This window comes from Manacus vitellinus, unplaced genomic scaffold, assembly GCF_001715985.3.
Source record: "Manacus vitellinus isolate BGI_N305 unplaced genomic scaffold, ASM171598v3 scaffold_15_pilon, whole genome shotgun sequence".
Taxonomy (NCBI): domain Eukaryota; kingdom Metazoa; phylum Chordata; class Aves; order Passeriformes; family Pipridae; genus Manacus; species Manacus vitellinus.
Window position 1 is genome coordinate 3,913,780 of NW_021939122.1, and position 15,489 is coordinate 3,929,268.

Below are 15,489 nucleotides of genomic sequence, written 5' to 3' on the forward strand. Positions count from 1 at the left end.
GGAAAAATGCTATGAAAAGTGGTCATTACCATAAACAACAACTTCCCTGCAAAGCACGAAGCAGTCGCTCTATGCCATTTTCTGTTCCTCTGCACAAAGGCAGTTGACCATGGAAGTTTTAGTCAACACAGTTACACAGCTACAATTTTACCAGAAAGCTGTGTCTTATACAAGAGACACAACCAGTGCTGATCAGCCACAAACTGATGGGAGGAAAATACACAGGAATACTGGAGGTGGGGCTGGAATATTTTAATTTTTACAACAGCTTCCGGATTCCTTAGTAGCCAAAGGAATCAGACCACAGTGCAGTTTTTATGGCCTGCTGTAAAAAAACCTAGTGATTCATATGAGCTTGTTTCAATGAGCAAATCTCCCAAATGACTGAAAACTGCATATTCATCATTTCTAATGGTCTGCATTCACTGTTAACTTCCTTTTGAAACTGAAAAGCTTGATCTCATAAGTTCTTGTTCACTTCTAGAGGAAAGGCATACAACAAAATATTAGATATTAGTGCCTTTTCTACTGGTCCTGAGAAAGAAAAGGCTTGTTTGCTTCAGCTTCTGGGGAGACTGATACTTTAAAAAACAAACAAACAACCCCCTCAAAACAAACAACAAAAAAACCCCCCACACACAACCCAAGACAACAGCATGGCCTCCTATTATTATGCTGAAACTGAAGGAAATATGTCTACTTCATTTCTGAACACAGAAATCAAACATTTCCCTTCTGGAAAAAGGGACAGAAGAGGACAATCAGCGTTCTCAGAGACCAATTCAGAATATTGCCCACAGTGCCTTTAATGCTTCCATGCTACCACTTCCTGGAAGAAGTAGCAAAGTTTTGCTATTCTTATAAAGACCTAAACTCTGGTGCTAAGAACAATCTTCGAAAAGGCAGATGTCCTTGCTTTTGTTTCACTGACAGCTTGACTACCAGGTCTTCTACAGGCACTCATGAAACACTTAGTTCTTTTCAGATATAAAAAACTCCTGTTTTGTTTTTCTATAGAAAATCCTGGAAGAGAAGCTCATATCCTGGAAATCACAGACTGGCAAGTAATCTAGAAGCACATGGGCCATTTTAACACATGCCTCCCTTACATTTGTCCAAATCAATCCAAATGGCAACACTGGAACTGACTCCAGTTTGGTTGTAAGATGTGGCACTCTGTCTTTCCACCCGGGCAGATTCTCAACTTGTCACGCCACAGGTAATATTTTCTTCATCTATGGACATATTCTCAAAATGCATAGGTGCATTTTGAGATACTGCTAGAAACATTTAACAGTCCATGAAAGGTATAAGACACAGTTTTCAAAATGAATTATCTAAGGTTTGATCACTTCTATGTGCATCTAAAGAAGGGCCACATTAAACCCCTTTTTTTTAGGCCAATTCATCGCCCTAGGCAAGGTACAATACAACATACAGGTTACAAGAGTGAAAGTGGTTAAATACGGAATACAAAAAACCAGCTTAGTCTTGACTAACCTTAAAACTATCACTATTTCCAACTCTTGCCATCACCATCATATTTTTACTTCAATAACATTTTATACTCTTTGTTGACTGAAGTCTCCTGGTGGGACTGATTCACATCTCTATTGCTGTAATAAAGCTCTAGGAAAAGATTTGAAAAACACTCAGTTATGAGCATTGCTTCTGAAGAGCAACTCTGAGGAAGCAAAAGTCGCTGAAAATACAACACCAACAAAATCATAGTAAAAGCTTTCTCTCTTTCTTAGATACCTCCACATGCATGTTACTTGTGAAGTCATCTGACTCAATCCTATGAACTTTGCAGGAGTATAATTGATTAGAAAGTTACATGAGGAGTTTTGAGTTTAGAGAAGAGGCCAGAAGGAAGAAGAGAAGAATAGGACTATATGGAAAAGTATTTTATAATGCTAAACAAGATTTCTTCACATACATTGTAACTATGACCATCTTTCATCCAAAATTTCTGTGCTCTGACTTCCTCTACACAAGTATGCTTTACACAATTTCCATCGCTCGCAAGAAACAGAACAGAGGTCAGAATTAGCTTTTCCTAATACATACTGCCCAGTTTACACTGTCTTTTAGTGCTTTCTGTGTTAACAATGAATCTTGCTGAATATATAAAAACAAGCTCTATCTTCACAAATTAACCCTAACACAGCTTTTCAAGCCTAAAGTACAAGAAACATCCACTTTCTTCTGTGGAGACCTTGTTGTTGATCACTGTTAGTCACTCTTTGTACCTTGCCCTTCCTTAGCCAACCATCAATTCTTCTTTGGATTTTTGACCCTTCTTTTGATAATAAGTGTTACAGGAACATAATATAGTCCTACAGTAATAGGAAATAAACATTCAAAGAGGTACAAGCACCAAACAACTCATTAAAGAAACGATCCTTTAGGTGTCTGTTCACTACTATAACTCAGCTTTCATCAATGAAATTAGAACCTGGAGTGAATGTCACAGCATATTAAGAAGCAATTACATATTCTTTATATCAATGTCCACTTTAAAGTCTGTCTATAGCAATAAAGAATCCTGAGTGGTATAGCCTCAAGCAGAAAGGGGTAGTTTCAGAAGCAAGAACCTGTTCCACATAAAAATGGATAGAAATGCTTATGCTTCCACAGACAGTGTGCATATGTGACTGAAAGGAAGTCTGCTCTAAAGAGGAAGGCTCTGAAGTTTTAGCTTACATACACTTCTATCCACTCCATAACTGGAACACCTACTCTACTAGAAGTTTGGTGGAAAGAAAAAAAAGTTAAAGCCGAAGCTCCCCAAACTTACTCAGGACAACTTCATATTAATAAACAGTAAAGACTTGAGTACAAAATCAGCAGTCACCTCCCATTCTAGTGGTGTGGTTTTACACTGCTTGTAAACAACAACAAAAAAAATAACTGCCTGTTATGTCTCAGATGGTGATTTCTGTCCAACATCCCCCCCAACACTTAGTAAAATTGACTACAGAAACCTGTAACAGAAAAGATCGGAAAATATTTTTATGGAATTATCACATTAATGGCTACAAATCAGCTGAGCACTAAACTGAAAAAATCTGTGTATTTACATGATAGTAAAATATTAACTCTTGTGGACAACTTCTGACATAGGTGTAAGCAATTCACCTGTTTCATCAACCACTTCCATCAGCCAGTAAGGTTAAACAGAATTTCAACTACAGCCGAGTTTGGATGGTTTTGCAAAGTCTCTCTGACAAAGATCTCAGAGCTAAGACATCACACATGCACACTGCAAAAAATACTCAAGTACATTCCGAATCTAAAAAAAAAAGGAAACTAACCTTCACTGTACTCCATAAAAAGCATTGTCTTGAAAGAATGAAAGTGAACTCCAACAACAGAAAACAAACACCTTTAAAGCAGCATCTACATGGAAAGCAAGAGTGCCATCTTGCATAACCACCTTTTCAAGACTACACTTGTGTTCGGATCATGCCATCTCCTTTCCTTTCCTTTCCTCCTTCCTTAGACCACCACTAAGTTTCACAACCAAATCGAACCAATCTCAGCCGCCGGGTCTCCGCACGGGACGATCATGCTTTACCAAGCTCGAATGAATGGAAGATTGAACAGCACAGCGCAAACACTAGGGGAAGGCTCCGCGGATTACAGGAGATTAGGAAGGCTGCAGAGGGGTATCTGCCCCCGGCGCACCGGGGCCGAAAAGCAGCGCTCTGTTCTCCGGGTGGGAGCGCCGGCCCGGCTCGCAGCGCGGGGAGCCGCCGCAACCGCACCGGGGACGCCGAGGGCCCCTCGGGCAAGCCCGGCACCAGGAGCGCAGGCCCGCCGAGAAACCGCCCCGGCCCCGCAGCCGCCGGCCCCCGCCGGCCGCGGGCGATGCGGACGCTCCCCGCCCGACGCGTTCCCCGGGAGACCCGGGGCCTGCGGAGCCGCCCCTGGCGCGGGGCACGGCGGGCCACAAACGCGACACTCCACCGGGGCCGCCGGGCCTCGGCGGGGGAGGAAGCGGCGGCGCCGCAGGTCCGGGCCGCGGCTGGGGCCCGCCGGGCTTCGGTGCCGCCCGCCCGCAGCGGGCACCGCCCGGCCGGCCGGCAGCCCCGGCCCCCCAGAGCCGCTCGGGCTCACTCACCGCCGCTGCCCGCCGGCCGCTGCCGGGCCCGCGGCTCCGGCTCCGCCCCGCCGCTCCCCGCCCGCCGCTCCACGTCCGCGCTCCCGCCCCACCGGGCCCGGATGCGCGCGCGCCGCCGGGGCCGCGGCCGGTGACGTCCCGGTGGGGCGGGAGGAGCCGCGGAGCCCGTCCCGCACAGGCCGGGCGGCACTGCCCGCACGGGCCGCCGAACTGCGGGAAGGGCGCGGCCGAGACCGTGGAGCTTTTGGCCACGTGTCCCACGAGCGGCCTGTGAAGGACCGCGACGTGGGAGCAACCAGGGCCAGTTCTGCGCCAAGATGCAAAGATTGTTCACTACCGAGTAACAGCAGGATTAGGGAAGTGATCATCGCGCTGTACTCGGCACTGGCAAGGCCACACCTCGAGTGCTGCATTCAGTTCTGGGCCCTCACTTTGAAAAGGAAATTGAGCTCTTGGAGCGTGTCCAGCAAAGGGCAATAAGGCTCGTGAAAGAATTAGAAAACATATCTTGTGATAAACAGCTGGAGGAGCTGAGTTTGTTTATTCAGGGGGTACCTCATCGCTTTCTACAACTACCTGAAAGGAGGTTGTAGTGAGATGGGGACTGGTCTTTTCTACCATGCCTGCAGTGAAAGGATTAGAGGAAATGGCCTAAAGCTGAGACAGGGGAAATTCAGATTAAATATTAGAATTTTTTTTTCACTGTTAGGGTGCTCAGGCATTGGAATAGATTGCCCACAGAGGTGGTGGAGTCATCATCCCTGGAGGTGCTTAAAAGGCATCTGGATCTGGCACTGGGTGATGGGATTTAGTGGTTTAGAGTTTACAGTGGAAGTGTCGGGTTGATGATTGGACTTGATGATGTTAAATGTCTCTTCCAACCTTGATGATCTTAGTGTCCTATGATTGTGTTGGTGTGTGCCCACCAGCACCATGCAATGGCACTGAATGAGAAGTGTGGTAGTACTGGCAATGGAATAGTCAACCAAGTAATGGTGTCACAGCAAAACTACATCCTCTGCATGTTAGGGCATCACAGATATCTGTAAAATATATATTAGTCACTGAGAGGTGAGCACTTGCAGAACAAGGAAGGGCTAAACTAGTCCTCAGGATCCTAACAGAAAATTATGCTTAAAGCCTTGTAGCAAAGGGGGAACATGGATTTTAATTCTTCTATAACTCCCTGGTTTGGGATAGCCAGGAGGTCTTGTCTGTCATGATCCAAAAGAAAAATCACTGAAGGACTCTTCTCAACTCTAATAAAACCCCACTTGGAGTCCTGAGTCCAGCTCTGGGGTTCTCAGCACAGAAAACACATAAACCCATTGGAGCAGGTCCAGAGGAAGGCCATGAAATGATCAGAGGGGTGAAGGCCTCTCCTGTTAAGAAAGGCTGAGGGAACTGGGCTTGTTCAGCCTGAAGAAAGCTCTGAGGAGACCTTATTGTGGCCTTTCAATACTTTAAGCAGGCTCATAAAAAAGATGGAGACAGACTTCTTTTCAGTAGGGCTTGTAGTGATAGGAAAAAGGGTAATGGTTTTAAACTAAAAGAGGGTAGATTTAGACTAGATATAAGGAAGAAATCTTTTGCGATGAGGGTGGTGAAACACTGGGGCAGGTTGCCCAGAGAAGTGGCAGATGCCCCATCCCTGGAAACACTCAAGCTATTGGATGGGGCTCTGAGCAACATGATCTAGTTGAAAAATGTCCCTGCTCATTAGAGGGGGGTTGGACTAGATGATCTTTAAAGGTTCCTTCCAACCCAAACTATTCTACTATCTGGATGCAAAGCCGTTCTCTTGGCCGTGGAGTCTATGTAAACAGTGCCCTGCAGAGAACTGTTTGAATCCTGTCTGTGTAGCTAATCCCAGCTATACTTGTCCCAGTGTCTAATATTATGAGTGGATGTAAGGGATGTCAGGGAGCAACAAGCTGCAGAGGGAGCACAGTACATCTATAGTCTGCCTGAGGCTTTCAGGGCAGGCACATAGTGCTACTGTGTAGTTAGTAACACCAGCTGCATGGAGCAAACAAGTGGAGAGCGTATCACTTGCAAGCTGGTTTTGTTTGATTTCATAGGGTCAGGTGCTATCACCTGATCTTGGACAAGTTTGTGCCTGTGACATGTCCTTGCCTGAAACTCACACTAATGAATCCTGAGTACAGGATGACTCTAGGGTTTACATTTGGAATGAGAAGTAGAAATAAAATTATTGCTGAAATGCTTTTTAATTTTTAAGTTTTACTTCCAGCTTTAAAAGTGTCAAACAAAGCTCTGGAGAGACAGGAGGTGTGCTATTTTCAGCCACCCTCCTGTGAGAGATCCATCGTGTATGCGGGGGGGCACAGAGGGTGAGATTGACATGACACGTGTGTAGGACAACTCTGGCCCCTTACCAAGAGCAGAATCAAATGTCTAATCATAGGCAGAGCAGCAGCTGAGAGTCCAGAAGAGCAGTGAAGGCTGGGCTTGACAGTCTCAACTGTCTTGTGTGTGTGTGAACTTCAGGGAGAAAGTGAGCAGAGGGCCTTTTGGGGGACTGGAGAGTGGTGTTGTGAATTGTGAAGATGGGAATAGAAGATACTGCCTGTTAAGAACTGGAATCTGTTTTGAAGTTGGGAAGAGAAAAATATCTAAAGCATAGAAATCATGGGAGCTGAAGAAGAAATGCTCATCACTCTGTCTGGAGGTGCCCCCTGGGGCTTCCGCCTGCAAGGGGGTTCAGAGCAGAAAAGACCCCTTCAAGTGTCAAAGGTAGGACCTTGAGATGTGAACCGTGAGCGCAGAGTTGTTCTGCTGAACTCATATATCCCTACTGAGTCGGGCATCTTTCACTACTGTTAAGGAATGCAGGAACTCCTTACTATGGCAGCAGATCTTAGAAGGAAAACTTGGGTGGTGTGGTCAAGCAGGGTGTAGGGTGGGATGCGTGTCCTGAAATAGAGGCTGTTGAGGTAGAGACAACTGTCAGGTGAAGACCTGCCTCAGTGCAGGTCTGTACAGCTCAGACACTTTATAATCTGTATGTCTCTCCCTAGTTGTCAGCAGAGCTGTAACCACAGGGCCAGTGCAGGGAAAAGGGCTCAAATATGGCAGCGTCAATGCTTGTGTAAGACATCCAACCAAGGAAAACATAATCTAAATTGAAGCAGCAAAGCCGTATTTGTAATTCAGCTGTCCCTAATGCTTAATTACTATATTCCAGCTTTCAGAATAGATGCACATTTCTTAGTGTCTCTTCTGTTGGTGAAAGTTTCTCAATACTGTCTGAAGTGAATATTTTTGATGCTCTACGCAGCAAATATTGGTACCATTTGAAGAATTAAAGGAAAACCATTGTTTGGATGGGAGATGAAATAATAAAAAAGGAATAAACATGAACCTTGATTTGCACTCCTTTTGATAAACATCTGTTACTGTTCTCTTTTCATAAAGACTACTGAATAGCCTAAAAATTAGGAAAAAATGGTTCTCTTTATTAAGGTCCTGACAGCTGCATTAGCCTTAACACAATGGTATGTTGGGATGTCTCCCTGGAAGGCACCCAGCAGCAGGAATGAAAAAATGTTATGCCCAGCTCCTTCTGTTTCCTTAAGCAGACCATGTCTCTGACAGAGAATTTTGAAATGAAACATTCTGTGTCATTTGGCTCACCCCAGATCACAGACTGTTTGTCTGTAACTTCTGCCAAATTGTTTGGAATCCCATAGCTTGGCCCCAAAGTGAATGTTTCTTAAATAGCGAAAGATGATTTTTCTCCAGAAAAGCAATTTCTGCACATACTCATAGAGATTCAGGTGCTGAAAAGAAAGAATCAGTATCCTTGAAACAGGTGTCTGGCATCAGTGGTTGTCAGGAAAATGTGATTTTCAGTGGCCACATAAACTCTGTAGGGTCTAAGATTATTTTGACTCCTGTTTTTTCCTCAGTAGACAAGAAACTGGGACTGAAGAGGGAGGAGATTCTAAGTGTCTATAAAGAGGGATTGAAGTGTCAGGAGGGATTGAACAGTATCAAGAACTAGCCATTACCCAGGCTGTGTTGCACCTTAAGGTGAACGGAATATTGCTCAAGGATTAGTAGCAGGAAGGTATTAACTAGAAGCAGCTCTAACCCAGAACTGGGTGTTGTATTTTAAGTCTAGCGATACAAATATGTATATATAGTTTTACAATACTTGGGTATTGCATTAAAAGTAATTATGGAAAATATAACTGATACAAATCCATTTGAAGCTCAATGTATACATAAGGAGTTTGATTTTATAATTGTCATTTTTGTCTATTATTGCCCAGAGTTTAATGGCATCCAGGTGACCACAGGTTACTGTCTTAAAGGCAACTCCATTTAAACAGTCTCTAAAGAAAGGATTTGTAAAAACTTACCAGAAGCCCAGTAAGGTCAGGCCTGAATGTAAACTGCTTAGAAGAGAATAAACCACCAGGAGTCATGTGATAGAACATACAGACATGAATAGCTGATGGGTGCCAGGAGATAACTGAGTGGATACAGATGGTGAACCAGGGATTCCAGTGCTGTCAGTTTAGACAGTTTCAACTTCTAGGCTAGAAAAGTCATAGTAGTAATGCTAGGGAAAGATGCTTACCCTTGGATGCTTAGTATACCTTTCTGGATGAATAAGCAATAAAAAGCTAATTTGGGAAATTAATCAATTAAGTATAACAAATAAGTTATATATAAATGATATACATTGTAGTTATGTAGAGACAGTGGAATTGCTAGACCAGACTAGGTTAAGAGTCACTCTATGTCCTGCTTCCTCTTTCCTTTGTGTTTCCTGCAAGATTTCAGAGAAACTTGCAAACTTCTCCAATGCATCTAATTTTTGAGTAATGCAATGCAGAGGGTAATTCTTTCCCCCAGGTAGTTGTCAGCGTGCCCTGTGAAGTATCTAAGAATTGACAGTCCTAGTGGTTTACCCTACACAGAAACAGAAAATCGTTTGTGAACAGCTACTACCTCACTTGTCCCCCTAAGTGGTTTACTAATGAAGATTTGATAACATGAAGCAGCCAGGCCTTCCAAAGACTAAATGTTGCACAAAGTGGGATTTCCTGCTTGAGTTGCTCTTATTGTATTACAAAGCCCTGCACAATTCCTCACTTACATGATCAATTTACACAGTCACACAGGCTTCTTGCCTTTATTTCTTCTAAAGTTCACATCAGCATCTTCTTATTGCTTTTCTATATGGAAATTACTATAAGATTAGTCACTAATTGCTGTACTTGGTACCTTTTTTTTGTTCTCCTGATATTTTTGCGTCTGCTGTATGCTTTCTTTTTTTTTTTCCCTTTTTTTTGTTTTTTCAAATACATTGGTGGGCCTCTAATTGGTTGTTCTCTCATAAGCTGTTCACAATGATGGCTTAAATTATTGGCTTTTTTCAAATTGCAGCTACCTCAAAATGTACAGTGGGCATATGCATTTTAAACCATCTTTTCTAGCAAAGCATTCAATTGGCTGCAACTAAATAAAGTACATGAACATGTTGGAAGTGGGGTGTGAACCCACTTTTCTATGGACTGAAAGGATACATAGCTGTAGTTTAAACTGTTTCTCCAAGCAAGGGATCAATTCTATACCTCAGTCTATCTAACACAAAGGGATAGAAAAGCAGCTGTATCTTCACATGCTGGATCCAGCTACCAGAGAGCTTCTGTGCCATCCAGCAACTCCCTGTGAGTATTGGGTTCAGGGACACACCTAGAACAAGATGCTGGAATTATACACCTTGTGGAAAGCCTCTTGGGTCACACATAACTAACTACATGAGCCAACAGTGTGCGCTGGCAGCCTAGAAGGCCAACAGCACCCCGAGCTCCATCTAAAGAGGAGTGGTCAGCAGGTGGAGGGAGGTGATTCTGCCCCTCTTCCTTCATGAGACCTCACCTGGAGCACTGCATATCCTCAGTGCAGGAAAGACATGGATCTGTTAGGGTCTAGAGTGCAGCATCTCAAAAATTATCTGAGGGATGGAGCACCTCTGCTATGAAGACAGGCTAGGAGAGTTTGGGTTGTTCAGCCTGGAGAAGAGAAGGCTCTGGAAAGACCTCAGTGCGGCCTTCCAGTACCTAGAGCACACTTATAAAAAAGAGGGAGAGCTACTTTTTATACAGGTAGACAGTGATAAGACAAGGGGGAATGATTTTAAAATAAAAGAGGAAAGATTTAGATTAGGTGTTAGGAAGACATTCTTTACTCAGAGGTTGGTGAGGCACTGTAACAGGTTCCTCAGAGAAGCTGTGAATGCCCTATCCCTGGAAGTGTTCAAGGTCAGGATGGATGGGGTGCTGAGCACCCTGGTCTAGTGGAAGGTGCCCCCCCCATGGCAGCGGGTTGGAATGAGATGATCTTTAAGGTCCCTTCCAACCCAAGCCATTTCATGATTCTATGATAACTAGCTTTGTGTTCAAATAAACTTACAGAGCCAAACCAGCTGTGCCTCCTTTGGGATCAGAACATTGCTTCTTCCAGCACTGCCCAGTGAATATTGAGGAAAAAGCTAAAATTTAAATAACACAGGCAAGACTGAAATGCTAGTCTTAACACCAACTGATTATATGTTTCCAGATCTGTAACTGCAAATGGCTATTCCTTTCATCTTAAACTTGCCTACAGAAACACATACTGACTATTTTTTTCCACTTAAACAATCATTTGCAGTGTTCAGGTGCCAAAAATGTCTAATGTGAATCCGAAGGCTACCATACTACTGATGTGTATATAAAAGGGGTACCATTAACAATTCAGTCTCATTAAAACAGATACTGTCAGAGTAGGGGTAAGACAAAAGAAGAAACAAAAGAAAATTCGTAAGTGTCTGAGGAGCCCTCAGTGAGAAAGGATAGATGATTTTTAAATGAGGGTTGTGTTAAAATATCAACTCAGTAATAAGTAAGCTGAAAGAAAAGCAGGCATTGTTATGCTCAGTAGGCAGATACACAGCACAATCAAACATCAATAGAAGATATGAATCATTCTGCAGAAATTAGAAAGGATTGGAATATTGAGAACTAGAGAAACAAAATAAAGGGTGAAATAAAGGCTAAGAATACAAAAAGCAAAGGAAATCTCCATTTTGGTCTTAGTTACAGCAGTGTTCTTTTAAGTTAAATCAGTTGAACTACTGAGGATTCATACTGGGTTATTGTGATTCCTAATGAATCTTTTAACTCTTACCTAATGAAGCAGATGAAACATAGTGGGATTTTACACTACCCCTCACCACAATAAAGCTGATTTGGTATAGCTCAGTAGTTGGGGTGCACATGGCAACATAACACAGGAAATCTTTAACCAGAAAAAGTCATCAGGAAAGAAAGAAAACAAACACAAATACAAGAAGCAAAAAGGATCCATAGATGGTAAGATTTTTGTTTTAGAAAGGCTGAGCGTAAGTACCAGATCCTGAGATGTAACTATAAATGGCAAGAAGGTTCACCCATTCTGAAAAGATAGTAAGAGAGAACAATACCATCGGGTTCCTGGAGGATTTCTCTGCAGTAAGGATATGTGCATCAAATGCACTTGAAACAAAACAAAATTTAAAATACCTTGTCTGAGAAAATTGTAAGCACTAAGCCTGGAATTAACCAAAGCAGAAATCTAACATGAAGCTATACTATGGAAATAATTTTTACAAAGATAAACGGGGCAGCTTTAGGATGATGCAAGTGCATGCAAACCTGCCTTTAGGGATCCTGCTACAAAACAAGATTTATTCAGTGAGGGGGAAATGCAGTTACTTGCAATACAAAGCAAGGAAGGCACGCACACCTCCAGCACAAGTAACATAGAGGAAACTGGAGTCTTTCCAGCAGGTACTGATAGTAGAGGCAAAGGACCTGGGCATATTAGTGCATCACTAATAATGAGCCAGCAAAATGATGAATCTCTGAAAAAAAGGTAAACATAAACAAATGAGCCTCAGGCAGCCTTGTCTGACTGAGATAGGAAGACGTTGATGTTACTTTCTAATGCACAAAGAGGAATTAATTGGAAGTACCATACTTACAGAGTCAGCCACTTTCAAGTAAAATGAATGTAAGGTAGAGCAGCTGTAGAGAAGGAGGGGAGGAGAGAAGGCTTCTTTCACGTAGCAAAATGTTGAAAGATATGATTGCTCTCTACAAGTGGATATTGAGCAAATACCAGCATCACTATTCAAATATAGGTGACATCATTGTCACCAATCAAATGTGCACAAACAACTAACCAGGGATGTTCAGCAATGACTTTCTAATCTAGAAAAAGAACTGAAAACCTTTTGAATCAGTTTATGAATCTGGAGTAAACAATATGGCCTCTGAAAACAACGTGGGATTGATTAGCCCTGATAACTCAAGAGACTTCTTTCAGTTGGCTATTCTGTACAAATACTCTGCAGCAATGGAGTGAATTGTTAGGGGAAGCAGTGACACAGAATTGTATAGGTTCTAAAACCAAAAATTGTTTTGTTGTTTAAGAGCAGTTCATCATAACCTCCTTTTTACCTCTTTCTCACATATCTCCACTTTCTCCTGTATGTTTGTCTGATGATAATTCACTGTTTCTACTGTCTGCTCTGCCAGGTGGCCTTACTGCCTGTATGCCATGTCACTGGTCCCTGTGACCCAAAGCCTAGCTGTTCTGTCCTATTCACCTTTGCTCATGTGACCTTATTCCTGCTGGAGGTGCCAGCTCTAATTCAAATAGGTCTGGTCGCTTCCCGATTTGCAAGCACCTTCTCTTCCTCTCCCCTTTTCAGTGGGCAGGCCGTTATTTATGTTTTCACAAATGTTTACTGTCACATCTAAAACATCACTGGTGGCAGCTATAGCAGTCACTAATGCTGATTTTGGAGGGCTGAATCTGCCTGCCAGCACTGTGGAAGGAGTGCCTCAAGCTGCATTGGGAGCGCTCCTGAACATGTTTTATGGCCTGTCGGCACTTAGGCAGGTGTTACCCTTGGCTGCTAGAGAGGCAGCGCATGCTGCAGCGCCCGTGGAACTTTCCAAGCAGCAGCTGGGACCAGCAAGTCACTGCCTGCCAGGAAAATGTGGGGGGCTCCAGGGCTGCTGTCTGGTGGAGAAGCTGCAAGCTCTGTACAGTGCTGGGACAGCAGTGAGCAAGGTGGAAAGTTTGGAAGGGGAGTTCTACTTCTTTTCAGCAAAGATGGAGGGGTAGGACCTCCAGGACAATGATCAGAAGGTGGCCTAAACAGAAAGCCATGTTATCATGGTTGCAAATGACCATTGCTGATTGTATCTGCTACTGATTTAGTTCACAGTTCCTTGTGCCTCACCGTGGCTTGGAGCTACCTTCAAGGGAAGCAGCCTTTCATGGGAACTCCCTCTTGAAACAAGTACAGAGAACAGACTGTGTGGATGGACTGCATTGGTGATTATACCCTTTCCTCTAACTCTTAGAATCTTGATTTATGCTCTGTGTTTACTCCCAGATAATCTTTAATCATTTGTTAACTATTCCTTTCTCACTGCCCAAAACACTTCACTCCGTGTTTATTCTTTTTTTTGGTTCCTACCTCCCTTTGAAAGGCCACGAGGCAATCGTGCCAATGACAAATGTGATGTTGGCCTCTGGTCTTTCATACATTACTGTCCTAAATGGGTTCTTTTCTGCCATGTGACCACAGCTGGGCTGCTCCATGCTTTTTGCTTCCACCAGAGGTCTAAGACTTCTGTGTGAAGGGCCCTGGTAGAAAAGCTCTTCCGCTCTTCCTTGCAGAAGTAAAGGGCCCGGCCAGTGTCATCTTTACATTCTATTTGTCCATAAGGATGCAGGCATAATGGAAGAATTTCTTGACACTTATCAGAGGTTGCAGTGAAACCATACATGCTACATCGATACCTGCTGCATTAAATGCACCTGGGACCATTCTCTGGCACTTTTGCCAGCTTCTACAGAGTGTAGCAAAGCCCAGCAATTAACTTTTTCTGTTCTCCCAAATAAGATGGCTGCATGCCCACAGGCAATGACTCTGGGAATTATCTGTTCTAGCTCCTAGACTATGCCTGGGAATTGTTCTGGACAGCATTAGCTGGTCTGAGCCAAAGGTGTGCCAAGGATCATTTCAACAATGCTACAGTCAGTTGTGGTCCAGAGCTCAGGTTTATTTGCTGGCATTGGTCAGCCTGCAACTGGTTAGAAGTACTGAATACATCTGTGGAGGCTGAGCCTGGCTTTTGATGTACATTCATACCTACGAGACGACTACAAAGATGCCCCAAGGCACAGGAAAGTCTCTGTACCAAAGTGCCCTGGATCCTTCAGGTGAATGGGGTACTTCTGTAATCCATGCCTGTGGCTGATCCTGTCCTTGCTGCTGCAGAACAACGGTGCTTATCCTCCTCAGACTGTTGCTGAGAGGCTCTCTTTGGGTTAGCGACTGCTGTGTTTTGGTGCAGTAACCCACACTTGCAATATTATGAATGCTGTGTCCAACATTTTTTTGCAAACATAAGTGATCCTCATCCTATCAATATAATAGTAGGTATGTTGTCGTCTTCTAATTTGCCCTCTCTCAGCACAAATACTGTGGAGGCATATTATACTTAAGACTGCTGCTATTCAACAATTAGTAGCAGCTGAAAGAGTCCTCTGTTTTGAGAAAGCTTTTTATTCAGTTTACGTATGCTCACTGCCCTTTGGAGCACAGTATCAGCATGCAGGGCTAAGGTTGAAAACACTTTATCCTGGAGGACTGAAGACATATCTCTGGATAACTGGTCTGTGTTCAAGACTCTTCCACTCCTTTCAGCCCAGTTCAGTGCCCAGTTCTGTACCCGTAAAGAGACATTTTGGTGGCTAGATTTGCTTAGGAGCTCCAATTCCCTTAGGTTTTGATTCTAAAATCTTTTATGTCTAAAGGAGCCAGGCTGAGCCTCTAGAAAAAGGACCTACATGGGACATGTATAAGCATGTTTTTTCTGAACACTCAGTTGCTCTTCTCACAGCAGCTAGATGTGGGATCTAGTACTCTTGCTTTTGACAAATATATCTGTTCCTTTTGAATCCTTGCTTCATAGAAAAAACAATGATATCCTGCTGTTTACTCTGTTGAGGGTAAAATGTTTGTCAAGTATTTTTAGTATCTATTCTAGTACATGTGGCATTATTCTTTGTCATCGGTATTATACTTCGCTCACTTTTCAGCTAATCTTCCATCAAGTAACAAAAAGCTATGGAGATAAAGCCTTTCTTCATTTACCTGCAGCCACCTCTGGCTAGAAACTTGCTCCTAGCAATGAAACCTGTGCTAAACATCTTGCTTAGGCAAAGAAGGTGGATTGTTTTTCTCTTCCTCCCTTTGTATTATCACAACAAAATGTTCTTTT

The 15,489-nt window shown here is 43.3% G+C and overlaps 2 protein-coding genes across 2 annotated transcripts in view; one reads left to right on the forward strand and one right to left on the reverse strand.

Annotated features, from left to right (window-relative positions):
• The window catches only part of SEC24C (SEC24 homolog C, COPII coat complex component), a 36,094-nt gene extending 34,493 nt beyond the window's left edge, over positions 1–1,601 (reverse strand). Inside the window, exon 1 of the mRNA XM_018069025.2 lies at positions 1,501–1,601. The gene's annotated coding sequence lies outside the window, so the exon portion shown is untranslated. The remainder of the gene's footprint in view (positions 1–1,500) is intronic.
• A 4,743-nt stretch (positions 1,602–6,344) lies between these two features.
• Positions 6,345–15,489, forward strand: part of SYNPO2L (synaptopodin 2 like) — a 37,955-nt gene continuing 28,810 nt past the window's right edge. Inside the window, exon 1 of the mRNA XM_008924326.3 lies at positions 6,345–6,883. Coding sequence (XP_008922574.2) covers positions 6,779–6,883 — 105 coding nt within the window. The 5' untranslated portion in view covers positions 6,345–6,778. The remainder of the gene's footprint in view (positions 6,884–15,489) is intronic.